The sequence below is a fragment of the Mus caroli genome, chromosome 2 (assembly GCF_900094665.2).
Source record: "Mus caroli chromosome 2, CAROLI_EIJ_v1.1, whole genome shotgun sequence".
Taxonomy (NCBI): Eukaryota; Metazoa; Chordata; class Mammalia; order Rodentia; family Muridae; genus Mus; species Mus caroli.
The window spans coordinates 149,759,464-149,787,074 of NC_034571.1; the positions used below are offsets into that span (position 1 = coordinate 149,759,464).

The window sequence follows — 27,611 nt, forward strand, 5'->3', positions numbered from 1 at the left end:
CCTATTCCCATAGGTGGATGGGCAGGTGGTCGCATTGTTGGTACAGAATCTGGAGCGCCTGGATGAGTCTGTGAGGGAGGAGGCTGATGGCGTCCACAACACCCTAGGTGAGGGGCTGGCACCAATCAACAACCAAATGGGTTTTGGGTTTTTCCCCCTATACTCCAAAGCTGCCTTTTAAAAATGAAGATCCATATGTGCATTTCATGTAACTACAGCTTTGATTTGGTATATAGGCAATAAAAGCTGAAATCCACTAAGTAGGTACCCATCCAAGAGAAAATATGCTGGCTCCTAAATTTTATTTTAAGATTTTACTGTTTCTAATTATGTATATATGTATGTTGGGGAGTGTTTGCACATCACTGTGGAGGCCAGGAGATCCTTGTTGGATTTCCTGTGCTGGAGTTAAAAGTGGTGGACCCTCTGATGTAGGTGCTGGAAAGCAAACCCAGATCTTTGCAAAAGCAATATGAGCACCTCTCCTTAGCAGCCTTTGCCTCCAAAAGTTAAGATGAAATCCTTGTGGGGCCCTTTCTGCCCTAGGAAGCAACGTTTTAAGTTTGTGGGTGATGTCGTGTCGGCTTCTGTCACCCCCTTCCTTCAGTGGAGCTGCAGGTGTTTGCACGTCTGTGGACATTACAGAAAGGCATTTGTGTTGAAAGAGCCAGTGTTTCCTTGTCTTTGGTACAGACGGCTTGGCTAAGTGAGTTAAAATACTTCCAGCGATTCTGCTGCCTGAGTCCCGTTCATCTCAGTGCATTCCTCTACAGTCCTTTCCTTCTCCCTCAAATCTCTCCAGCTTCTCCCTTCGCACAGTTGCCATATTTAAAGTCATGCCTTTGGGCAGGCCGCTTCCTCCCTGGCTGCTATTGTGTTAAACCAGCAGTGGCATCTTTGCAAGCTGAGCCCCAGCAGTGAAGGGGCTGAGCTGAAGCAGGAGTTTCTATGAGATTAGTTTCCCTCCCGGCCCCTCTGTGCTTACTGCAGAGCTCCCTTGTAGTGCTAGACTCTTCAGTGTGGATTATTGTAAAGAAGAGGGAAGATGGGCACCCGGGGAGTATGAGAGGGGAACACGACAGCCTGCGGTCGGGAGCTGGCTCTAGTGCAGAGGCAGAAGTTGGCATTGCCATCTGTCAGCCTAATGCTGGATTTTGCAACATGGAAAGCTTATCAAAAGTCTTAGCTGGCTGTTCATAAAAAGGCCCTGGTGTGGTAGGAAAGCACAGCTCTGGCAAATCTGCCTGGTCTCTGCTCAGGCACCTACCACACTCAGATTCATGCCTCCTCCTTCCCACTCCTTGGGTGCCTGGTGTTTCTCAGACACAGTACTGAGAACTAGGGCAGATCAGGAGGAGTCAGGCATGGCTAATACAAGGGTGCTCTCTCTCATGGGGAAGCCCAGGACAGAGGAAGGAGTGCCAGTGACAGGAGCTATGATTAGTGTCAGGAAGAACATCGTAGGGACTGAGAGCAAGGGCCTTGAGTGTTGCAGGGGAGCTGACTGGGGCCCTTGGCCCGTGGAGGAGTCAGTGGGCTGCCTTTGGCTAAGTCGAGCGAGCGAGGCTGTGCTTCTGGAAAATGAGGGCGGGAGGTGGGGTTGGGGCAGTGAGATCAGGGAGTGAGTCTGTCCAGAGTTTGGAAGACCCTGTGAACCATGGAAGGAAGTGTGGCTTTGTTTCTTATGTGATCATGTTAAGTATGAGCAGAACAAGATAAAATGAACAAGTGCTTGATTGAGACTGTGGTCTCTTGAGTCCCTCTGCTGCTCACTGTCAGTATGTGTTCCCTCCCTCATGACTGCCCGATCTCCTTTCAGTGGCTCTTGAGGAGCCTGGCTTGGGTGAAAGAGCAAAGGTTTCTTTGGCCCTTGCTCCTTCAGAATCCAGGCACAGCAGCACGCTCTGGATATTATGCTTTGGGAACACAGAACAGTGTCTGCCTTGTGAGAGTGGCCTGTTGTAAGATAGGAAGCAGAGGGGCCCTGGAGGGAAAGAAAGCATTTGATGTGGTAAGGGCAGTGGTGGTTTTTTTAATGCTCTTCTTCTTGATATCATAGCATGTAATAGCGTTTTTCCCTTTGCCTCCTAACTTTTAATTTTCCTATTAAGTCACACTTTGACTGTTGTAGGAGATAGCAGGGCCAATTATTTGCTTCCCGATACCTGGCAGCTACCTCTGCCGTCATGGCCTTTCCCCTCTGCACGCGTTAGTGTGCTCAATTAAGAAGATCACCTCCCTGCCAGTGTCCTCATTTCCATATGAATCACAATGTGTGTGTGTGTGTGTGTGTGTGTGTGTGCGTGCGTGCGTGCGTGTGTGTGTGTGTGTGTGAGAGAGAGAGAGAGAGAGAGAGAGAGAGAGAGAGAGAGAGAGAGACTACCTGGCCCTAGGGGACCCTGCTGTAGCCTGACTAACTGCAGACCCAGTCTGGGACTGAGCGTGCTTTGCTAGGCAGCTCTCCACCCATCAGCGTGCTCGGCTCTGGAGTCACCTCAATTAGCATAAAAACCCATCCCTCATCTCTTCTGCGAATTCCATCATTTTCAGTTATGACTTCTACTTGTAACATAACTTGAAGAAAAAGGGGGAAAAAACATAGCAGCTCCTTGGTTAATCTAAAAGTGACAACAGCGTCTGTTGAGTAGAATCCAGGGAAGTGGGACAAAGGCTAAAGTGCTTGTCATGGGAAGCGGGCTTGATGTGAATAGGAGCAGAGATATGCTCGCCCCGGTGACTGGTGTCTGTCTCTTTCAGCTATTGTGGAGAATATGGCCGAGTTCCGTCCGGAGATGTGCACAGAGGCTGCCCAGCAGGGACTCCTGCAGTGGCTGTTGAAGAGACTGAAGGTAAGGGAGCCAGTGGCCCTGCCACCCATATGTCTCTGCTCTGGCTGTGGCTGGTGCCAGGGTGTCGATAGACATCATCGGACCTCCATATGTCTAGTTTGGGAAGTTTCTGGCCCTTTTGTTGCTTGTCTCCATCCCCAATAATCTTTTTGAGTTCTACTTTTAAAAAGCATCTGTTGTTAACAATATCATATATATTCTTTTAGAAAATTTCTGAACATATATAGGAGCTAGTGTTGTATGTTGACATAAAAAGAATTACATAATGTTTTCTTATGCAAGTTGTTTCTCACTGAACTAATGATAGCCTAGTGTTCCATTGGACAGGAGTACCAATATTTTTATTATTATTATTATTATTATTTTGAAATAGAGATTCATGTAGTTCAGGCTGACTTGTTCAGGAAACTTTGAACTTCTGATCTTCTTGCCTCTCCTTTCCATGTACTGGGATTACATGTGTGTGCCTCCCTGCCCAATTTATGCAGGAGTGGGGATTGAACCCATGGCCTTGTACATGCTCAGCCATCACCCTAACAACTGAGCTACATCCTTTGCCGGGCTCTCAGTTTTAATTTTGACTGTTATAAGCAGTTTATAGTGAGTATCACATCCAAACACTATTCTGGTGCACTTAGCTTATCTGTGTGTTAAACTCCTACAAGTGGAACATTCAGGCCCCAGGGTATTTGCATTAACGTTTGAGGCAGGTGTTATAGAATTGTCACCTGTCAAGTTTGCCCTGCTGGCCACTCCCCTGTTGCTCCCGGGAGTACCAGGCATCAACATACTTAAGGCTTTCGTGCACTTAGAAGTGAACATTGATGCTAGGGTACTTCAATTTACATTTTTAAATCAAAGAATGTGTATTGGCTTCCAGTTGCTTAGTAGCCATTCATGGGCTTGGGGAAGTGGTCCAGTAGTGGACCTGTAGCCCCAGCCCTAGGAAGTGGAGGCAGAAGGATCAGAAGTTCAAAGTCATCCTCTACTACACAGTAAGGAGCAGGCCAGCCTGGGCTGTATAAGAGCCTGTCTCAAAACAACAATAATGACAGCTATTTGTATTAATTTCTTTTAGCCTTATATTTGTATCCTTTATCCTTATTTCTGTTGTATCCATCATTCTCTTTCTTAGCACAGAGTCATCATGTTTTTAACAATTAGTGCTGTCCCATCAAGTAAATAAGAAAGGAAGGGAAAAGCCATTAGCTTGACCAACTGTGTAATAGGAAGGCTACTATGGAGGTCCTCACTAGCAAGAGAAGATGTTTCTTTAAGGAGGAATGACTCTTAAAGTAGTCATGGCTTATCTGGAATGTCTGGGCTGTGTCGGGTCAGGTTCACATTCCTTGTCTTGGCAGGCCTAAGGGGAAGACAGCCAGACAGTCTAGGTCTTCTCCAACTCTGCTTATGTAACCCCATAAGATAGACAGACATGCACACACACACACATCAGGGGATCCTCTGCCCAGTAGTGCTATCAGTAGAGATAGACATATTTGCCAGGCAGAGCCCAGTGCACTGAGCCCTTGTAAGCCCTTTCCTTTTCCCACTTGGGCCTATATCCAGCAGGTAGCTGGTTTATCTGCTGCCATCTTGGCATCTTCCTTTGGACTTCTGAGTCCAGGTGGTCTTTGGCCTTAAGCTGCACTTGTTCAGCGTACAGTTCCTTCCCCACCTACTTCTCAGCACTGAGTTTGTGTTTCCATCCTCATTGAAACACTTAGGGAGTGAGGGGTAGAGGAAAGGATAACAAGAATTGGGGTTACTGGTGGAATTTGTAGACCCAACCTTAACAGACAGAAAATAATCTAATAGTCTTGGTCTTTGTGAAGTCAGGATAGGGTTTTTAGGTCCTTGGGACTTAATAATGAATTTGAGGCTCATTCTTTAAAACTCCTCTGTCCTTTAAAAGGTGCTTAAATTAGCCATAACAGCATTCTCTTGCTCAGTCTCTGTCTCTCTGTCTCTGCCTCTCTCTCTAGCTCTCGTTCATTCTTTCTTTTTTTGGAGTTGGTTCTATAAGAGGAATTGAGACCTTTGGGTGTTTAGTCTGGGTTCCATTTGCTATTTTAGCAAGCTATTATTGAGTTTCGCCATAGGGCACAGAAATTTGTATAATCCTCAGGACAGGAAGAGCCTTGTTGCAATCTTTAACCATTTTCAAGGTTTCCAGTATTTAAACTTTAAATTGGTATTTGGTTATTTTACTGGGGATCAAGTAAAAACTCTGTGCTGCATGGATCAGTCACAAAAGCAAGCTAAGCTAAAGAGCAAGGCAGCAAGAAGGAAGCCAGGACTCTTGGATATGCTTTGTTCTGGGTCTCCAGCCCAAGCAAGTGCGTGTTGATTTTTCACCAACATCAGCCTTAGAGGTCCCAGCGAGGGTCACTGGTGAAAACACCATGACCAAAAGTAAGCTGGGGAGGAAAGGGTTTATGTGTCTCACACTTCCGCACCACAGTTCATGACTGAAGGAAGTCAGGACAGGAGCTCAGGAACCTCAAGACAGGGCAGGAACCTGGAGGCAGGAGCTGATGCAGAGGCCATGGAGGAGTGCTGCTTACTGCCCTGCTCCTCATGCCTTGTTCAGCCTGCTTTCTTATAGAACCCAGGAACACCAGCTTAAGGATGGCCACAATTGGCTGGGCCTTCCATTTTCAATCATTGATGAAGAAAATGCCCAAGGCTTGCCCACACAGCCTGATCTTATAGAAGATAAACTGTTCTCAACTGAGGCTCCCTCCTCTCCTATGACTCTGCCAGTGTCAAGTAGACACACGACTAACCAGCACGTTCACCATCTCAGGGCCCACTGCTAACATATTCTAGAGATTCCTCCTGTGCGTCAGTGTGTGCTGCTCACTAAGGTCCACTGGGCTCTAGAAAGTGAACCCTCTTTTCTGGTCTTACCTACAGACTGATACAGGGGGATAGCTACTTCTTCTTCAGTGCCCACCTCCCGACCTGCTTTAAGGCGACTTCCCTGCCTCAGTCTGGTCTCTTCATTTCTCAGTTCTGAAACGCTAGCCCTGTTACCTGCTGCGTAGCACCTTTGCTTGTCTCTGTTTTGCTTATGTCCCTGTCTCCACCAAGCACAGTACTTTTTCCTCCTGTGTTTTATATACACACCACTGTGGGACAGCCTGAGTCCCTACTCTTTCACACAGCCTGAATCATTCTTAGAATTATTCTGAAGGCAAGCGTGTAAGTTCTATTGTGGAGAAATAGCTAAGTCAAGACCTATAGGTGCTAAGTGACTTGCCCAAACCTATACAGGTAGAGCTGGAGCTGGGCTTGCCTCACAGCCCAGAAGAGTTCTCAAGGGCCTTCCCGCAGTGCCGCTCCGCCTCCATCCCGTGAGCAGTTCTGGTTCTGCAACCCAGCCCCCTTCAGGTTTTTCCTAAAGGAATTCTTCTGGGAGTTAGCCAATCTGGATTACAGCTCTGCTGGGACAGCTTTCTTCATCCAGCAAGGAGAGGAGATCTCATGGAACAGCCAACCTCCTGAACAAACTGTTTCCCTCAGCCTGGATATCCTGAGTGGAGGCCTGGGCCTGGCTCTCTCTGTCTTGTATATCCTCACAAGCTTCCCCAGCCAGCCCACCCTATCTTTCTTTTGTGGTTCCTGCAGGTTCTCAGATCCCCCTAGGTGTACTTAATCTTCAAAACTAGGGCTGAGCCTCATGTTTTAGGGAGCCCTCATGGTGTGTGATGGAAGAGAAAGTCTCAGAGCTGAAATTCTAGAGTCGAGGTTGCTGGATTAAACCCTCCATTTTGACTGATGATCCATTTTTATTTAGGGATCCTTCAGTAATTCTCAGTAAGGGGCCAATGGATGGCAGGCACGTTAGATACAGCTTACACCGTTTCATGCTGGAAGCCCAGCAACATGTAGCAACAGTAATGGGCTTTTTCTCATCCAACAAATGAAACCTTACTAATTTTTCCTAATGAGACTAAGACCCATTGCAGAGAATGGTAGAGATTAGCAAGTGAACAGATAAATGTCTCGCTAGCAGGAGAGATACTGTATCATAAATCACTTTCTTGTTCGTTTTTTTCATTTTTTGTTTTTTGTTTTTTTTAAACGTGGGGCCTACAAATGTCAGGATGCCATATACTATTGAAAATAGCATCAAAACCAGAAGTTTTCTAAAAAAATGAAATTAGGATTCCCACTGAGTTTCCTGTTAAAACAACATTTAAGAAACCGTTGCCACATTCCCCATGAGCTAATTAATTCACACCTGGCCAGTTAAGCGGCCAGTATGGCTGGTTGATGCAAGATCTTCAGCTTCGGGTGACAGGAGTTCGCTTTGACAGTTGTAAGGGGCTGGTGATGTGTGTGTGCCCCACCCCCACCTTTGTTCAGGTGAGCTGTAGATACAACCTCTACCCTCTGGCCGTGCGGGTGGTAGCATAATTGTTTTCTACTTTCCAAAAAAGCAGCAGCTCCCAAGAAGGTGAAGTTTAATTTTATTCAAGGCTAATCCATGCTGAGTACAAACCTGTGCTTGACTCTGCAATTACTCTGACAGCTGAAAGATGTAGGATCACCAGGCTCCTGGATGGCAGAACCCTGCCAGCTCAAATCCCTCTGGTGTACATTGTAGTAGCTAAGAGACAGCCTCTGCCCTGTGAATTCTTTTTCCTCATTCGGATTAAATGTCTTTGTTATTTGGCAGTTTGTATTGTGCAATCTCTGGCTGATAATCAAACAGGAATTAAGTTTCCTTGGTATGTTTTATCTTTGACTAGACATGAAGGGTTAGTCACCCACCTGCTTCAAGTGACATTGCTGCCATCATCTCCTGCTTCCCCGAGCCGACACTGCTTTCATATATTAACGTGTGAGGTGCTTGTCCACACCCTTGCCTGTGTATTCTAATCCTCGTAATAGCTCTGCCGATAGCATGCAGCTGTCCCAGGTTCAGATAAGGAGAAGCTGGATGAAGTGGACAGGAGGGCCAATAAGCTGGGCCTGGCTCTCCAAAGCAGCCTCCTCTTGCCAAGCTACCTCGCACAGCTCAGGGCTGGGAGCTGTCATGTCTAGACATCTTAGCTTGCTGATTAGAGTTCTCCTTTGTGCCAATTTGTCAACAAGAGAACTTCTGTTTAAGAAACAGATGATTTTTTTTCTTTTAGTTTTCACTTTGGAAAACTGGAAATTCCTTCTTGTGGCCAAGCAGGATTTGGAGATCTGAGCACCCAGAAGTCCTCAGGAGAGAGGACTCAGGTGCTGGGGCCTGTTAGGAATGCTGATTCAGCACAGTTCATGGAGTGCAGCCACCTCAGAAGGAAGACATAGCCACACAGGAGACCTTGGGTTAGGAGAGCAGAGTCATTTGACCCAGAGCCCATCAAAGTGAGTGGTTAGAGCTGAGACTCTTAACTCACACATTCTGACCCAGTCCAGAAGCCTCGGTCCACACTGGGCCTTGGAGGCTTTCCTGTTGCCCTGCATGAGTCCCATGGTAACTCTCTAAAGAAAGAAGGGTTTTTCTTTTTTTTTAAATAGAATGTATTATATATGTCTGTTTATTTAGTATATGCATGTGTACACTGTGGTCTGCATTTAGAGGTCAGAGGACTACTTACTGGAGTCATTTCTCTCCCTCCACCATATGGGTACCAGGGATCAAAATCAGATTGTCAGACATCACAGCAAGTACCTCTAGCTGCTATCCAGAAGTATTATGTTTTAATTTCCATTTTACAGATAGAGAAATAGAACTTTACTTGGGTTATAGATCTTGTTGCTGGTTCTTGGTGATGTTGTCTCAGTAATTTTGTTTTTACTATGATGGTTTATTAGGTAGTTAGATACAAGGGGTTGTGTGTGTGTGTGTGTGTATGTGTGTGTGTGTGTATTCTAGGAATCCAATAGCTATTTGAAGGGAAAACACACATAAATTAGAAGAAAGCATCACTGATTTCATCTTGAGCACTCCAGTCACTACTAATGGAGTGTCGCTCCTCATCTAATCCTAACACATTTTCATATAGCAACTACCAAACCTAGCTCACAAATGTATGATGTCATTAGAAGAAGGGACCTTGATCTGTGTGTGCAGTACTCCACAGCTGTCAAGTGTCACCAACTTGTCCCTGGAAATCTCAACATAGCCTGTGGTGAATTCAATCTGCCAACCCAACTTCCTCAGCTCAATTTGGGAACACCAGACTTTGTGGCACATAGGTAGCATAGCAAGTTCCATAATGGTCAACAGGGTTCAGCTTTAATTTACCTCTCTTTGTTGTGGTCCACAATTCTCTATCTTACATATAGCAGGTAGCCAATAATTAGTTATCGAAAGGAAGAGAAAGACTCCCTTTTAACTTGGATACAGAAGTCTATGAAGTTCCTTAAAAGACAAGAGGCATGGAAGCCCAGAAAGACCATTATCACAGTAGCCATTGTCATTTGGCCTTCCTTCAGTTCAGAAAGACATTGATGTGGTGGCCCAGTGTCGTCGTTGGCCTTCCTTTATTTTAGAGTACCCTGTTTCAAAATATCCTGGCTTTTGAAAAGCTACATGTAAAGTTATGTGGCTAAAATCATTTAAATCTAATCACAACAGTGGGGGCTTAAGTAACTTGAGTAAGCTCTTTAATGGTTGAAGAACCCTTGCTCCTGACTGATGTCCACTGCCTGGCTTTCTATCCCTGTGTTTTGAGTTTATAAAACCACTTTTCTTCAGGCAAAATATACCATAGACTGTAGTTAAGCTCTGGCTGTTATACAGATTTCTTGAAATCAGGCCTCCAGCTTGCCCAGGGAGCATGCAGTACAGCCAGTGTGTATACAGCCTTGCACTTATGGGTCTTTTAACCCGAGATGGGTCAGATGCAGCTCCCTCCTAAAACCCTGTGAGGTGCACTTGGGCTTGATGAAGAAGACGTGCACAGAAACTGAACCAGCACTGGCTGTTTCTTGATTAGATGCTACCGCTCTTCCTCCTTAAGTACAAAATCAATGTCCAAACAGCTCTGTGAATGGTGCGGGGTGATGGAGGTGCCAGCTTCAGTATGAACACTTGCCCTGTCCTCTGCAGCTACAGAAATTATTTGTCATTTCAAAAACCTAGATACAAAGTAGGAGTTGTGCTGATTAAAGCCATTGTCTGTGTGCCTGTATCTCAAGGACCTGGCTCTCATAGGTAAAAACATCAGCGAGGTTTGCACGGTGCCACTGATGGTGCCATGTTAAAGTCTTGCAGCTGGAGTAACTGGGCAGCCATGAAAGATGGTCTCTGCAGTGGACGTGTCCCCTCTGCGGCTGTGAGCTGCAGAGCACACAGCAAGGGAAGAATTGTGGGTAGTAATTTAGGTATTAAAATATTAACACATTTTTGCATATTTAATGTGGTTTCCTTTTTAAATAGTAGGCAGATTATGGCCTACAAGCAGATAGGTTTATGGGTTCAAATTAAATTTTAAACATTAAAAAAATTCCAAAAGGAGCTACTTCGTTATAAATATTTTTAGCTAATCTCAACAAGAACTTGCTTTCTTTTCAACTTCTCTGATCATGTATCAGCTAATTTACAGCCTCATTTTCTGGTTGTAACTTGTAAATTGGAGTTTCATATGTTTTAATCTTATAAGCTCAAAACTTTCTCTTACTTGCCTTGGGGACACACAGTCTTAGACTTAAAATATGGGCACAAGTTATGCTCTGTGGAGGTTACATTCACGCACTAGGTAGGGCTACTCTGTCCCTTTGTTATTTAGCATTGAGAACATGTATCTAGTCCCCCTAACCTGCCTTTCCTTTAACCTCCTTGTATCTGGTGGGTAAACAGTTTGCCCTGGAAAGGGAGCAAGATTCCTTAATGGCTCTCTCATTTCTGTTTCCCACAGGCCAAGATGCCCTTCGATGCCAACAAGCTGTACTGTAGCGAAGTGCTGGCCATCCTCCTCCAGGACAATGACGGTGAGCGCCCTCACAGAGACAGGCCAGGCTGGGAGCCACACTCAGTCTCAGAGCTGGTGAACTTGCCTTTGGCATCACCTGGGTTCTCTGCTCGATCTCCGTGCAGCTTTTGTACTCTGTCAAGCTGTATTGATTTTGTTAGCTGACGGATCAGTGGTAGACGGCTGTAAAATCTGACAGTTGGCTTCATTTTTTTTTTCTCCCTTTATTTTCCTTCTTTTAGAAAACAGGGAATTGCTGGGAGAGCTGGATGGCATCGATGTACTTCTTCAGCAGTTATCCGTGAGTACCTGTTCCTGTGTGCCTCCGTGTCCATGGCCTGCTCTCGGTGGGAGGTGGAAGTAAGGAGCAGCCACATGGGGACCAAGGCAGGTTGGAGGTCACACTGGAGCACAGGGCTTACCTTTTTTTCTTACTCTCTGGCCCTTTCTGATCAAGTGTCATGGTGAATCTGGCGCAGCCCTTCCCAACTGCTGATCCAAAAGTAGGGAGCTCTCCTCTGTCCCCCAGCCAGGAAGAGCCAGTTGTGTTCCTTTCTTGCTCCCAGCATGGTTCAGCTCCTTCCCCTTTGGTCCTTCCGTAGAAGAGTCTGTCTGCTCACTGAGGTTCCAGGGGAGCACAAGGAGAGCGGTTTCCAGCTCCATGGCACAGGAGTCCATGGTGGTCGGGACAGTAGGGATGGTTGTGGCACTGCAGGCAGGAGTGGGAAGGCGGAAACTGCCATTTGCTGGATGAAAGCAGTGTAAATCCAGTTGAAATGTTATCCTGCTAGCAGTCTGGAAGTGCCATCAGGATTCCTTCTCACAAACCTTATCTGTGCTACTCCAAAACAGCACTGAAAATAGATCATTTGGATACAGGCTGAAGAGTGTTGAGTGTCTGAGATGGCAGTTTGCATACAGCTTTCCTGCCGTGCCAGCCGCTGAGTGACTTGGCCTCCACCCTAAAAATAGAGCTTTGTGGTGGGAAGCTGTTTGCGGTTCCCATGAAGTGCTGTGCAGTCACTGATTGCAGCCCCCTATGGGGCCGCCTGCCCAGCTGGCTCAGGGGCTCTCCCAACCCGTGCTCAGCGCTGACATGCACAGCTGCCCAGATGCATGCCTGGGACTTGGAGCCCCTGCTATTGAGTGAGGGGAATGCAGCAGCCCTGCTGTGAAGAAGCACCTCTTCACTTGAGATAGGATCGGCTACTCTGGGTTGCGGGCACCTTAGAAAGGGGGTGAAGTGGGGTTGGACGGAGCAGGGACAAGGCTGTAGGGCTTTCTGCCAGAGTTGGTTTTGGAGCTCAGCTGTGGTTTCAGACATGTTCCCTCTCAGTTTCACTGTGTGTGTCCAGTATGGTCTTGTCTCTTTCTGTTTTTCACAGCGGCCAAGGGCTGAGGTGTGCTATCTTGTTTGGCTGACCTGCTGCCTTGAAGCTGTCAGTCATTCTCGGCCCAGTGCTTCACTCAGTGTTTTTATGTGAACTTGTATATCTTTATTTAGTGCCCACACCTAGAAAACTCAGTTTCTCTAAGCTGGAAACTGGTGAGAGCTTCATTAGTAGAGTTCGCTTTCCTTGGTGGGCTTTGGAAACTGTAGGGTGCTGGCTGATGGAACAGCATTTTTTAATGGCTCCGTTCTACTCTCCTTGGCAGGTATTTAAAAGACACAACCCCAGCACCGCTGAGGAGCAGGAGATGATGGAGAACCTGTTCGATGCACTCTGCTCCTGCTTAATGCTCAGCTCTAATCGAGAGCGCTTCCTGAAGGGCGAGGGGCTGCAGCTCATGAACCTCATGCTCAGGTTTGTCCCAGTCCTCACTGTGCCTGTCTGTCTGCCCGGCACTGCTAGCCTGACTTTAGGATGCGTAGCTGTGGTCCTTTAATCCCTTGAGTTTCCCACTCATCCAGACAGTGTTCATTTGGGGATGTGTCTGAGCTTTCGTGAAGGGTGGGCTGGCACATAAAGCAGTGCCTCGTTTGTATGCCGGGTGTCAGTTGGTGACGCGGCCACTGCCCTGAGGATCATGTCCTTGTTTCTTTTATTGTGTTGGTTTTGGAGAAAGCTAAGCATTTGGGCTTGTTCATCTCTAAATCTGTATGCTCCGTAGATCTCTCTGTCTATATTCCTGCCGTTGACAGCAAAATATTCATATTTATTCATCCAGTCATGAATTCTGTGTGTGCCGTGTGCCTAAGCACAGGGAATATGAAGTATGAAGGATGCTTCTACAACTGTGGGCTTATACTTCCTTTAGTGTATCTTTTTTGTTCTGCTCTACTCTCTAAAGACAACACTGCTTCAGCTTCTCAGTTAGTCCAAAGAATCTTACAGTTGGAAATAAAGTGGAGAAATGGCTTGTTTGGGTGTTTTATTGAGAAATGTGGCTGGGAAGGAAAAGAGAGTTCCTGAGGAGGTGACCAGAATGGAGTACCACTAAGGGACAGCATTTGAAATTGAGAGGCTCTGGGTGCTGCTTGCAAACACATTTGGAATTTTCTAATCATGGAATTCGTGGAGTTGAGCCAGGGTCAGCTATCGTAAAACCTCTAGTCACATTCAGTGACAACTCTGAACGAAGATGTCTCTGAAAGAGTCATACAAATTGAATGTATATTTATTAAGCATAATTTAGACTGTGGGTATTCGTTATGTTTTCTATTAGGATATTTTTAGTTACTGTGTTTGTTAAGTGTCTAGCCAACAAGGCCGAGTCCTCCCAGAAGCTAAAATGCTCCAGTCTGTCACCCAAGCGTAGCCCACCTTTGGGCAGATAGAGTCTTCTTGGTTTTATTGTCATTATTACTATTATTATATCATCATTTATTATTATTTTTGTGGGAGTTATTTGTTTGTTTGATTTAACATTTAGTCCTGCCACATTCTACCATTTCATATTGTTTCCTTTTTAACTTCACGTGGTATTTGTCATTCTGTGACATAAGTGTCATGAGAGGGCAGTAACTACTTGAGGGACACAAGGAACATTGCGGCCATTTCCACTATCATGACAAGGTCTACAATGACCAGTTTGTGTTCTAAATGACTTGGAGATTATCAATGTACATAACTCTAAAGTTCCTTTTCTTTAAAAGGTTTGTGGAGAGCTGAAATATGGCTGTTACACAGTGTATCCTAGACTCTGGATTGATTGGAAATCTTCTTTTGATAAATTGCTTTTAAACGAAAATTGTTCTTTAGAGAGTTCTGGGAACTCCAAGGCCTTTGCTGTTGAGGTGACTCTGGCTTTCCTTTCTTGAGAGCATTCGTCTTTTACCCTTCTAATTGCCTGGCCTTTATTGAAATGGCCGCCGTGTCCCAAGCAAACAGTGTGTAAAGCATTTGGCTTTCTGGGTTTTCTAACCTTAAAGCTTCCCTCTCCAGGGACTTTCCCCCAAGCTTCTTCCAGGCCTGAACTGCCAGTGTCTGGATGGCTGATCGCTGACGTGACGTGATGAATTCCTTCAGCATATGGCTCCGTAATGTGTAGCAGTGGGGAGCTGAATAAATAACCAGAAATATGGATTATTCAGACTGGAATGCTGAGGTTCTAGGAGGCTAATTAAAGAGCTCCAAGGGGCTTGGGAGCCAGAGCCTGCCCCTCTCAGAGCCAACTCTGCCTCCTGCCTCTGTCTCTGTGTCTCTGTATCCTTCTCTCTCTCTCTCTCTCTCTCTCTCTCTCTCTCTCTCTCTCTCTCTTGCTCCAACCAAGACTGTTTTAGATGCTGTAATATCTCATTATCTCCTCTGATAATACTTGATGTTTATTATTGAACCTCTACCCTTGTCACATCTCCCACCCTAGTCCTCTGTTCTCTTAAATTCTAGATGTGGAGACCTTTGCTGTGTTAGATACACCACAAGATGGCTAGCATGTTTGTCTGAGTCTCAACAGAACTAGAGGTGCTTTCTTTGTGAGACTGTAGTCCTTGAAAATCTGGAACTCACAAGAGATCTTCCTGCCTCTGCCTTCTAAGTTCTGGCATTTAAGGATACTACCATACCCAGTTTGGATTGTGAGCTTCTCAGAGCAGCAACCCAATCTTCTCCTGTCCAACAATAGATGTACAGTGGCTTTCAGTTCATCTTCTCTGTGTGAGCCAGAAAAGCTGAGGCTGCTCTTACTGTTTAGAACCACTGATGCAGAATTTCTACCTGAACCCATAGATAGGCTGCAGAGAGGAGAGAGACTTGTTTAAAGACAATGGAGTGAAGTGTTTTGTCCTAGGTTTCCTGGCCACATTTTTAGAAGATGAAGAGCAAAGAACAGGCTGTAGGGTATTTGTGATACTGAAGCTCAAATTCAAGGAGACCTAAGTGCCAGGCTGTTCCAGGCCCCACCTGCACCCATAGAGCCAGTGCCTTGGCCCTTCTGAGCCTTGAACTCTTAGCCGTCTTCCTTCATCCTCCTGAGCCCTCCTGGGCTGTGTTTTGGGTAGCATTCCCTGCCTCATTTCTGCTCCAGCTCAAGGCAGCCTTCAGCAGTTTTGGGACTGGGCTCTATTCTTCTGGCCTTTGTCTTTTTCCTCTGTACCACCAGGGGCCAGCTGAGTGGTCAGGTGACTTTCCCTCACTCCTGAGATGTCTGGATTTCACAGTACATGACAGAATCAATGGCAGGGAGGGGTTCTTTTTATGTATTTGTGCTTCTCTCGACGTCTGGGAAAAGAAGCAAAGATTTTGTGGTCATATTGAAGAGTGAGCCTCATGCTGCGATAGAAGCAGCAGGCAGCTATCCTGTCCTGTCCTGTAGGAGCCACAGTGAAAGGAAAATACCCATTTCCCATGTGGTCCCATAGCTGTTAGCAGAACACACAGAGGCTCTGGGCAGTACCTAGCATGACACCTTTAGGGAGAGGTGGCTCTGACATAGAGGTGTGCTATGTCCGGCCTCTGTCTTGGTCTGAGAATTGAGAACAATGTAGACAGTGTAGGATGAGCAGAGAGAAGGTGGCGGCGGTGGCCTTTTGGTAGGCAGCAGAAGAATTGAGGTAAAGACAAAAGCCAGCTGATGTTTTTATAGTCAGAGGTGGTTGAGTGGAAAATAAATTTTAAAACTGGGTGTAGCAGTGAATGTCTTTAATCTCAGCACTAGGGAGTCAGAGAGACCCTGAGTTCAAGGTCAGCCTTGAACTACAAGGTATACAGAGTGAGTTCCAGAGCATCCAGAGCTGCACAGAGAAACCCTGTCACAAAAAAGAGAAAAAATGAAAAAGAAAAAAAGATAAAACTCAAAGGAGCTGCAGTTTATTGTGCTGTTTAAGAACATTAATCCTAGTACTCTGGAGGTAGAGGCAGGTGGATCTCTGTGAGTTTGAGACCAGCCTTGCCTACAGAGCCAGTTTCAAGACAGGGCTACAACAAAGAAACCCTGTCTTGAAAAAGAAAGACATTTTTTTTAAAAAGGACTGTGGAATTGAGAGGTGCCAGTCTGCAGAATTACACACAGTCTGGAATGGGGCAGGAAGGGAGATTGGCACTGTAACTGCCCCAGAAGCCCTGAATGAGATGGAGCTGCTGTCTCCTTCATCCCCACAGATGTCTCTCTCCAGTGAGATGCTTGCTACAAATAGAAAATTTCAATAGATGTGGGTTAATTTTAGCCTGTGCTCCCAACAGTCTTCCTTGCAGCGCCAGCAGGCACTTTATACCAGTGTGTCCTTGGCTGTGAGCAGTTCGGTGCTCTTCAGGAACTGCCAAGCTGCCAGGACAGGGAGAATTACATTGTCAATTTCTTTGAAAATGTTGACGTGAGGCTTATTGCTTCTGTTGTAAACACTGTTCCAGTTAGAGAGAAGACCACCGTGCTCCCCAGAGATGTGCTCAGCCCAGCCTGAGCTGTGTAGCAGAAACAGTGAGTGAGCTCGTCTCCGTTATTAACTGTACAGGTAAAAAGAGAGACAGAAGGACACAGTCACATCGTCCAGGAATCACTGATTCTTGTTTGGTTGGGTTTTGCTGAGTTTTTAAGGAAGGTTTTCCTTTCTCAAGAACGTGACAGAGAGGGTGTTGACATGCCATTTGCAGAGTGAGGCTCAGCAGGTCCCATTCTGAACAGGGCTTGTGGCAAGGTATATGGGTAAAGAGGGCATCCTGGGCCCTGGGTGTTCATTCCCTGGTCTTTTCCCTGCAGTCCAGTGGTTTTGTTCTTGATGGTCATGTAACAGTCTTAACCAGTCTGCATTTTCAGTCCCATCCTTCACCATGTTCCAAGAGCTAGCGCCTTCTCTAAACTCCAGTCTCTTAGGATCAGGCAGAAGATCCTCGGGCCAAGTCTGTGGGCAGCTGTGCCACCGTGGGGCTGAAGATGCCCGTGTTCTGAGCTGTACATGCATGCGTCCGGCTTGTTGTTCCTCGCCTGCAAGCCAAATCCCAGTGTTGTGTCGTAGATGGATCCCGATAGTTTGCACCTGTTCTCTGAGAACAGACAAATGCTTCACAGGCACAGAGCAATCTTTCCCAGCCCTGCAGGCTGACGGTACCACTTCATAAATGGAGACTGCCGTGGTAGGAGAGGATTAGCTGACCAGAAATCGTGGCAGACCTGTCTGAGCCCTTCTGTCTGACTCGATAGTTGTTCTTCAGCCCAGGGTAAATTGTGCATAATTGAGGTGTCTGTTTGCTGCGTCCTCCATGTGTGGACCACCCTTCACATCCTTGCCACCAGCATAATGACATCTGCCTTTATCACGCTCCTGAGTTTCCCTGTACACTCTGACTCATTGTTTCTAGGTAACAATTGACTGGCTTTTTGGCCACTATATATTAAATTTTATTTTATGGAATTCAGTGTAAAGGGAGTCATATAGCATGTGCTTTCTGCTGGGTGTGGCAGCTCATCTGACCAAGTTTAGCGTGTAATGTGTTTTGAGATTGATCCTTGCAGTGTATCAATAGCTTGTTCCTTTTTCACCACCAAGTAGTATTTTTATCATATGACTAAGCCACAGTCTGTTGACTCACTTACTGATGCTCTGTTTGTATCTTGTTTGTAGCCCTTGAGAGGAAAGCTAAAATGAACATAACTGTGCAAGGCTTCAGGCACACGCATTTCTCATTGATCTTGGGTCAATACTAAGGAGCTGAGTGGAACCATATAACTGGTGTGTACTTTGGTTTTTAAAGCACTGTCAAACTGCTTGCAAAATGATGCCATTTTGAATCCCATGGCACTGTGTGAGCTCCAGGAGCCCTGGTTTCCCATTAGCATTTGGTCAGCCTTTTAGTGGAGCCGTGCTAACGTCTGCACAGCGTGTGGCGGGGGTTGTCTCATACAGTTAAAATTTGTTTTTCCTTATGACTCGCAGTATTGGGTATCTGAATGCAGACTCATCCCCACATCTCTCTGCTGGTCAGTTCTCGTCACATCCTCTGCCCTTGGGTGTAGGAAACTGTGCCAGTGATGATGAGTACAGCCTCATGGACACCGGCCTGCCAGGCCTGTGGTATAGGCATCGTGTTCTGCCCTGGGCTCTGCCTTTTCCTTTCCACTGTCATCTTTTGAAAAATCTTAATTCCGATGGTGATTTATTTGTTTCAGTGACCTGTTTCTGTCTGAGTAACTTGAGTATCTCCTGTCTTTCAAGAAATGTATCACTTTGGTTTGTTGACAGTCTTATTGTGTACAAGTTTACCCTCTCTCTCCCTTAAGTCTGTAGACCCAGCTTTGTTTAATGATTTTTCTCTACCCCTTTTCTGGTTTTTTGTGTTGGAGATTTCTGCTTTGGTCTTTATTTCTTGACTTTTCAAGATAGAAATATGAGGTTGTTCATTTGAGGGCTCTGTTATTTTCTAATGTGTGTGCTGCTATAAATCCCTGCTCGGTGAAGAGTCAGGGCAGCCGGCTGCTCTCTTGCTGTCATGTGTTTTCATTTTTATTTCATCCAAAATGAAGTACTTAGAAGTGTGTTGTAAAGTTCTCAGATATTGGGTGCTTTTCTACCTGTCTGTTCTCTTTTCCAGCTGTCTGTCCTCTTTTCCAGCAGTCTGTCCTCACTGACTTCTGCTTCCTCATGCTGTCTGAGAACACACTTCATGTGACTGGAACCTTTCTGAATCTACAAAGCCTTGTGTGGGCCCAGGTTGGTCATGCTGCCAAGCCCTCCTTGTGCATCTGAAGAGCCTCTGCTGCCCGCCCGGGGCTGGGGCTTTGCAGTGGGAGGGGGTAGAGTTGGTGTCATGTTACTGTACTGGCTAGTTTTGTGTCAACTTGACACAGCTGGAGTTATCACAGAGAAAGGAGTGTCAGTTGAGGAAATGCCTTCATGAGATCCAACTGTAAGGCATTTTCTCAATTAGTGATCAAGGGGGAAAGGCCCCTTGTGGGTGGTGCCATCTCTGGGCTGGTAGTCTTGGTTCTATAAGAGAGCAGGCTGAGCAAGCCAGGGGAAGCAAGCCAGTAAAGAACATCCCTTCACGGCCTCTGCATCAGCTCCTGTTCCTGACCTGCTTGAGTTCCAGTCCTGAATTCCTTTGGTGATGAACAGCAGTATGGAAGTGTAAGCCAAATAAACCCTTTCCTCCCCAACTTGCTTCTTGGTCATGACGTTTGTGCAGGAATAGAAACCCTGACTAAGACAGTGACTTACAGGTTGTTTTCTAATGTGGTAGTTAGTGCGAGGTGGCTGTGAAACCGTGGTGTTGGCCTTTGTCCTCTCATCTATGTATGCTTTGGCTCCACGCATTCTGAAGCCATTTAGGTGCTTAAACATCTGGGATGACATCAGTTGGGGTGGCACACAGTTTTATTCCCAGTGCTCGAAAGGCAGAGGCAGATGGATCTCTGAATTTGGATTCTAAGGACAGCCTTGTCTACAGAGCGAGTTTTAGGACTGCCAGAGCTACACAAAGAAGCCCTTTCCCAGTAAACAAACAAAAAGTTAAAAAAAAACATTTCAGAGTTTATGCTCTTTTGTGTAACTGACCCTTTTACTATGAAGAAATTACTTTCTCTATCGCTAGGATTGCTCTTTGATCTGAAACTTGATTCCTAGTATTGTAACACCACAGCTTCGTCTTAATGAGTGTTAGCATGGTATCTTTGAGCATCTCTCTGTTCAGGAATAAGTTGTATGCTGTCTGATGCCTTGCTCCCTTCTCCCACCAAATGTATATACTGAAGCCCTGGAACAACCCCCCCCCCCCCCGGGTGGCTGGAGACAGTGTAAAAGAGGTGGTTATGGTTAAATGAGAGTGTGGGGATGGGATGGAATACCCAAATCCCAGCAAGACTGTTTGCCACAATAGGATGGACCCCACACGTGCCCTCTCAGTGTGCTGTGGGACCCACTGGAGCATTTCTCTCTGTCCTTCCTGCTGCTGCGGTCACATATTTGATGTCAGAATACGATGGAAATCCCACTGGAGAGTCTTCTTTTTGTTTAAATGATCAGTTATCTCTTAAAATAGATTTTTAATAGAAAAATGGTCTTTTCTATTAAATATATTTCTGTTCTATATATCTACATATTTTTTTATTAAGAATAGATTCTTCTCTCATACAATGCATCTTGACCACAGCCTTATCTTATCCTTAGTGGAATTGCTTTGAGTTTTTCTCCATTTAACTTGTTGTTGGCTATAGGCTTGCTGTAAATTACCTTTATTATGTTTAGATATGTCCCTTGTATTCCTAATCTCTCCAGTACGTTTATCATGTAGGAGTGTTGGATTTTTTTCGAAGGTTTTTTTCAGCATCTAATGCGATGATCATGTGGTTTTGGTTTCTTTCTTTCTCTCTCTCTCTCTCTCTTTCTTTCTTTCTTTCAGTTTGTTTATATGGTGGATTTCATTGACTGATTTTTGTTGTTACTGGGTTTTTTTTTGTTTCTTTGTTTTGTTTTTGTTTTTTTTTTGTTTTTTGTTTTTTGTGTTTTTTCAAGACAGGGTTTCTCTGTGTAGCCCTGGCTGTCCTGGAACTCACTCTGTAGAACAAGCTGACCTCGAACTCAGAAATTCGCCTGCCTCTGCCTCCCAAGTGCTGGGATTAAAGGTGGGCTCCACCATGCCCAGCTACATTGACTGATTTTTATATGTTGAACCATCCTTGCATCTGTGGGATGAGGCCTACTTCATCATGGAGGATAATTTTTTTGATCTGTTCTTGTATTTTGTTTCCAAGTAGTTTATTGGGTGTTTTTAAATATATGTTTATAAGGAGAATTGATACATAATGCTCTTTCTTTGTTGAATCTTTATTTAGTTTGGCTATCAGCATAACTGTGGCCTGATAAATGAATTGGGCAATGTTTCTTCTATTTCTCTTTTGTGGAATAGTTTGAAGAATATTGGTATTAACTCTTTGAAAGTCTGGTACAGTTCTGCCCTAAAACCATCTTGCCCTGGGCTTATTTTGGTTGGGAGACTTTTAATGACTGCTTCTATTTCCTTATAGGTTATAGAGCTATTTAAATTGTTGATCTGATCTTGATTTAACTTTGGTAAGTGGTATCTATCAAGAAAATAATCTTTGATTTTTCAGTTTGGTGGAGTAAAGGTTCTAAAAGTATGTCCTTATGATTACCTGGATCTCCTCTGTCTATTGTTATGTCTCCCTTTTGTTGATTTGGATATTCTCTCTCCCTCTTTTAGTTAATTTAGATAAGGGTTTGTCTATCTCTTTCAGAACCAACTCTTTCGTTGATTCTTTGTATTTTTCTCTTTGCTTTCCTTTTGTTGATTTTAGCTCTCAGTTTCAGTATTTCTTGCTGTCTACTCCTTGGGTGTGCTTATGTTTTGTCCTAGAGCTTTAGATATGCTGTTAAGTTGCTAGTATGAGATCTCTCCTTTTAATGTAGCACTTATTGCTATGAACTTTCCTTTTAGCTTTGGTATGTTGTATATTCATTTTTATGGAATTCTAGAAAGTCTTTAATTTCTTTATTTCTATCTGGTCCTACTTTTTATTCAATATAGAGTTGTTCAGTTTCTAGAACTTGTAAGCGTTCTATTGTTTCTGTTGTTGGTATCCATCTTTAATCATGGTGGTTTGGTAGGATTTATTTGGGTAGGAAATAACTCTCTTTCAACTTCCTTGTATCTATTGATATTTGCTTTGCATCCAAGTATTAATTTTGGAGAAAGTTCCATGAGGTGCTGAAACAAAGGTATATTCTTTTGTGTTTGGGTGGAATATTCTATAAATACCTGTTCACTTCATTATGTTTGTATTTCTCCATTTATTTTTTGCGTAGGTGATCTGTACATTGGTAAGAGTGGAGTAATGAAGTCTGCCACTATTAGTATGTGAGGGTCAATGTATAACTTGAGCTTTCATAGTGTTTCTTTTACAGAAGTAGGTATCCTTGTGTTTGGGGCATAGATGTTAAGAATTGAAATGTCATCTTGGTGAAATTTCCCTTTGAGTATATAGTATCTTTTCTGTCTCTTTTCATTAGTTTTTGTTTGAAGTCTATTTTGTTAGGTATTAAAAATGGCTACACCAGTTCGCTTTCTTAGGTCCAATTGCTTGATAGATCTTCTTCCAAACCTTTATATCTATCCTTGAGGCTAAGATGTATTTCTTGTATGCAACAGAATGATAGATTCCATTTTCACATCCATTCTATTAGCCTGTGTCCTTTAATTGGAGAATTGAGACCATTGATTTTGAGAGATGTTAGTGACCAATTATAGTCATTGTTAGTGGTGGTAGTAGTGGGGAGGGGGGGAAGAAAGGGAAGGAGAGAGAGAGAGAGAGAGAGAGAGAGAGAGAGAGAGAGAGAGAATGTGTTCATGTTTTCATGAGTGTAGATACTCATGAAATAAACTAACTCCTTGGGTTGGAGTTTTCCTTCTTCTAGTACCTGCAGTAGAGCTGGATTTGTAGTTAGATATTGTCTAAATTCAGCTTTGTCATAGAATATCTTTCATTCTCCATCTATGACGATTGGAAGTTTTGCTAGGTATAATAATCTGGACTGGTATCTGTGGTCTCTACAACACATCTGTCCAGGCCCTTCTGGCTTTTTGAGTCTTTTGAGAAGTCAAGTGCAGTTAATTCTAATAGGCCTGATTTTATGTGTTACTGGGCCTTTCTCTCTAGCAGCATTTTATATACTTTCTTTGTTCTATATGTTTAGTGTTTTGATTATTATGTGGTGTAGAGACTTTCTTTTCCAGTCCAATATATTTGGTATTCTATAAGCTTCTGGTACATTTATAGGCGTCTCCTTCTTTAGGTTAGACAGTTTTTCTTCTATGATTTTGTTGAAAATATTTTTTGGGCTTTTAAGCTTGAATTATTCTTTTTCTTCTCTTCTTATTATTCTTAGGGTTGGGTTTCTTTATAGTGTCCTGCATTTCCTAGGTGTTTTGTGTCAGGAGTTTTTTGGATTTTATATTACTTTTGCCCAGTGTATCCATTTCTTTTATTGTACCTTCAGTACCTCAGAGTCTCTATTCCATCTTTTGTAGTCTGTTGGTGAAGCTTCTGTACTCTATTCACATTCCCAATTTTTTTATTTTCTTAATTCCCTCACTTTGTTTTTTCTTTATTGATTCTATTTCCATTTTCGGGTCTTGGACAGTTTTAGTCTTCTCTTTCAATTGTTTGGATTTTCTTGGATTTCTTTAGGGATTGATTCATCTCCTCCAATTGTTTGTTTGTATTTTTCTGGATTTCTTTATTCATTTCTCCTTTAAAGATATTTATCATATTCATATAGTTTAAAGATATATTTCATACAATTTTAAGGTATTTTTCATATACTTCAGCTGTGTTGGGATATTCGGAGTTTGCTGTGGTAGGATAGCTGGGCTCTGCTGGAGTCATATTGCCCTGGCTGTTAGGCATCTGGGTTTGGATTGATTATGGCTCTAGGTGCTGATTTCTAAGTTTTTCTTTGTTGGGTAGGTGTTTTGTTCTTTGTTTTCCATTTCCCCTCTGGATTTTCAGAGGGTGTCTTTGCTGTGTATTGCCTGTTTTACTGGCCTTCTTGGCAGTTATGTTCACAGGGAATGAAATGTTAGAGGCAGGGGGAAGGGAAGGCCAGGGGAAGATGGTCTGTTGCAGCACTAGGATCAACCCTGAGGATTGTGTCTTGGGGAACAGAGAGAGTGAAAAGGTCTGCAGGCATCCTGCCTTGTCATCTGGCAGATGTGCCCTGTGCTTTAGCAGGGAGTGTCTGCCCAGGTTGGGGGCTGGGACACTGGAGGAGAGGCCAGGGGAGGATGGGATCCACCGGAAGAGTTCACAGAAGGAAGAGGGAGTTGCAGCTGGTGTTTTCTTGCAATACTTTGGATGACCTAGAGGATGGGGTTTGGGGAGCCGAGAGAATGGAAAGGTCTGCAGGCAGCCTACCTATGTGGCCATCTGGCAGGCATGGCCTGTGGTTGAACATGTCTGCTCCAGAGTTGGGGACTAGGACACAGCAACCAGATAGACTTGAGGGCGGGGGTGATCTGTGGGATACGGAGGAGAGGCTACAGCTTTTGTTCTGTTACAAAACTTGGGAGGACCCTGAGGATTGGGTCTGGAGGAGCAGAGCTGTATCTGCACATCTGCTGTTACATGGGCTCTTCATGTCCAAGTCAGGAGGATCAGGACTTTGAGGTTACCTGATGGATAGTGAGATGATATCTTCAAAACAAAGAGTAGAATTATTTTGACCACAAGAGTTTAAAAAAAAATTCTACCCCCACCCTCCCATCTGGCTTTCAGGGGCTATGATTCCATGTACATGAGCATGATTATGATCATATTTTATAATCACATATAATAACAAAGTATCATACAATCAAGTATTAAAAACATAATTGCATGTACATTCTGCTCTGACAGTTGCCCACTCCAGTACCTTGGTAGTGGTCCAATGCCTATTTTCTTCCCTTGCTACACACTGAAGACTTGAGCTGCTCTGTTGGGGTGCCTTCTACAGTGTGCAGGCTGCAGTCGTCTCCTTCCTTTTATCAGACACAGCATTTCCCCGTAGTTACTCAATTCAGTCTTATTCAGTCTGACACGCTGATGGGTCTCCCTTTACATCATCAGATGTCATGATTGTAGCTATTTTAATGTCCTCATCTCCGGCTCTGTCATGTGGTGTTTTAGGTGATTTTTATGGTGGTAGTTATTAAGTTTCAAGTATTGTGAGTTTTATATTGTTCTGGGTTTCTTTGTTAGTTTTACTTTCCTCGTTTACATCTTTGTGGTGCTGTGGATTGAACTCAAGACCCCATGCTTGCTGGGCCAGCAGTCTACCACCACTCCATGTCTGTCCCCATGACAGAATACTCCGGAAACAGATCTTCTTCCTTCCCCCTTACTCATATGTGTATGTGCTGTGGTGTGTGTTTTTGTTGGTGTATTGTTAGCATGTGTAACACAGATGCACATACGTGAAGGAGCCAGAGGTTGACATCAGGCACCATCGTTTCTCTGTTGATCTCGACCTTTGGTTTTTTGTTCTTGAATGCATTATCCCTGTGTGTGAGGTGAAGGTAGGCAGCAATCTGTGCATGTCAGGGTGGAGGTCAGAGGACACTCCGTGGAATCAGCTCTCTCCTTCCACCTCTCCTGAGTACAAGTGTTTAACAGGATTGGTAGACTTGCCCGCCCCTCGACCATGAACCCATCTCCCCATTCCTCTGCCTTCAGCCTCTGCTGATGATCATGGCATTGGCTAGACCAGCTGCCCAGCGAGCTTCGGGGGTCCACCTGATTCCCCGCTGAAGTGAGTTTTAGAATCTCCTGGCAGACATGCTCACTGCATATGCTGCCTTGTCTCAGTGTCCAGGAACTATTTATCCTCCTCACCGATGCTCTCTTTTCCATCGCTCCACACTGGCTTCAGGAAGGGAGGGAACATAAAAAGCCTGTTCTTACTCCTCCATTTTAACTCACTGGCCAAGCCCAGCACATATATTATACTGTTACATCCATTTTCTTACAATTTGTTGCTAATATAACACAACTCTTAAAGTATTATTTTACATCGAACACTTTTGCTGTATCGCCCACACCGCCTGACCTGTGGAGGCCGATGCTATCCTCCCAAGACAGCATCTTTCCTCATTAGGTTTGATACAGTGGTTAACCCCAAATCTCAGGGACTTCCAAAACAGAGACTTTTCACACTGAGCACCTCTGTAGCTGGCTCCTAGAAGTTCTTCTGTCTGCCTTAGGACACACAAATCACAAGGTGCCATTCACAAGATAAAAGGGAAGCCTTTTCAGTCCATCTTTCAGTTTCTCCTCTGAAGATGCATATGTTATTGGCTCTAAGGAGTCCCATGGCCAGGTTCTGGTGTGATGAAAAGTGTTTTAGCAATTATGTGTTGACTCATGGGCTCATGTGAGTTAGTCGACTGTGGACACGTTTAAGGACATTGTGTCCATAGCCTGAAACCACTGTGATCATTGATGATGACCTGGAAGACTGTCCCCAGAGGTAATAGAGTTAGTTGGTCCTCAGGGTGGTGCTACTTAGAGATAAGAGTCTAATGGATCCTTAGGTCTTTAGGGTGTGCCTTTGAAAGTGGTTATGGCTTTCTAGCTTCTTTCTCCTGCCTCATAGACTTAGGCAGGTTTGCTCTGCTCTGTGTTCTTAGCTCTTGCCATCTGGTGCCCCCACCAGAAGCCCAAAGCTTGAGTTGGAACCTCTAACGTCATAAACCTTTTTCCAAGAAGTTTATTCTGGCTTCAGGTATTTTGTTGTAATGGTGGAAAGCTGATTATAAAGGTGTCTTGATCTGACTGTGTAATTCATGCAAATGTTCTGTCGGATAAAATAGCCTTATGTTTGGGGAGCAGTAAAGGAAACAAATGTTGCCAAGTGTATTCAAAGCAAGCAGAGTGGAATTAGCCAGAGTTCTTGCCGGGATCAGCTCATGGTTACCTGTATCTTTTAAAGAACTTCTTTAAATGACCTCTTTAATTAATCCTAGCTAGCCAGAGTCCTGGGGAAAGGAGTTTACACCTTTAGCCTGTCCTTCAAATACATTTTCTCCTGGCTTCTGCTGTTTTTCTCTACCTTTAAAAAGACTTACACAGGAGATTCCGTTAGAGCCTATACAGACTTCATTATTCTCTCAAATTTCCCCTCACTCCTGAATGTTAGACCCATCAAGTCCTAGCCGAAGATTACTGCCACATCCCAGAGGCACCTTGGGTTTGGCCATTTTCATCCCTGTCTGCTCCTTTGCCCTGTTTCTTAGTCACTAAGAGACATCATGACCATGGCAACATATTTAAAAACAAATTAATTGTGGGCTTGCATTCAGTTGCAAAGGTAGTGGCAGGAGCATGACAGTACTCAGGGTGTTGGCGCAGTAGCATCCTGTGTTACAGGCCAGGAGAGAGTGAGCCTAGGCCACCTCCAACAAGCCTCACCTCCCAATCCTCCTAATCCTTTCCAAGAGTGTCACCCACTCCCTGATGACTAAGCACTCACGTATGTGAGGGGGATTCTTACTCAAACCTCCACAGCCCACTCTCTCCCTCTGCTGTTCTTTCCCTTTCTTTCTCCTGCCCCAACCACCGTCTGCTGTGCAACCCAGGCACGCAGTCCCCTGGCTTCCACTGTGGTGGCCTACCCACTCTTTCCCGGGCTGCCTCTGCTCTGCTCTGCCTGTGCTCCTGTTCCCTTCTGCTCCGTCTTCACATGTCTGCGAAACACAGTTCAGCTTCACCTCCTGGCCAGGCCTCATGGCTGCACTCCCCTCCTTTGCCTGTGCCTCTCCTGCAGGTCTCAGCCCTTCTTAGGCAGCTCATCCCTCATCTGCTTGTTTCCGTGCGGACCAACTCCCCAGAAGCCCCGAGCTGAGCTTTGTCTCTGCATTCCTGACTAGATGTCTGGCACCTGTTAGGTGTCTCATAAATATTTGAGGAAAGAAAAAAAATG

General features: G+C 44.7%; 1 protein-coding gene across 1 annotated transcript in view; it reads left to right on the forward strand.

Annotated features, from left to right (window-relative positions):
• Ctnnbl1 (catenin beta like 1) overlaps window positions 1-27,611 on the forward strand; it is a 158,905-nt gene that overhangs the window by 69,562 nt on the left and 61,732 nt on the right. Inside the window, exons 6-10 of the mRNA XM_021154657.2 lie at window positions 14-107; window positions 2,758-2,849; window positions 10,715-10,787; window positions 11,011-11,069; window positions 12,425-12,573. Of these exons, the coding sequence (XP_021010316.1) occupies window positions 14-107; window positions 2,758-2,849; window positions 10,715-10,787; window positions 11,011-11,069; window positions 12,425-12,573 (467 nt within the window). The remainder of the gene's footprint in view (window positions 1-13; window positions 108-2,757; window positions 2,850-10,714; window positions 10,788-11,010; window positions 11,070-12,424; window positions 12,574-27,611) is intronic.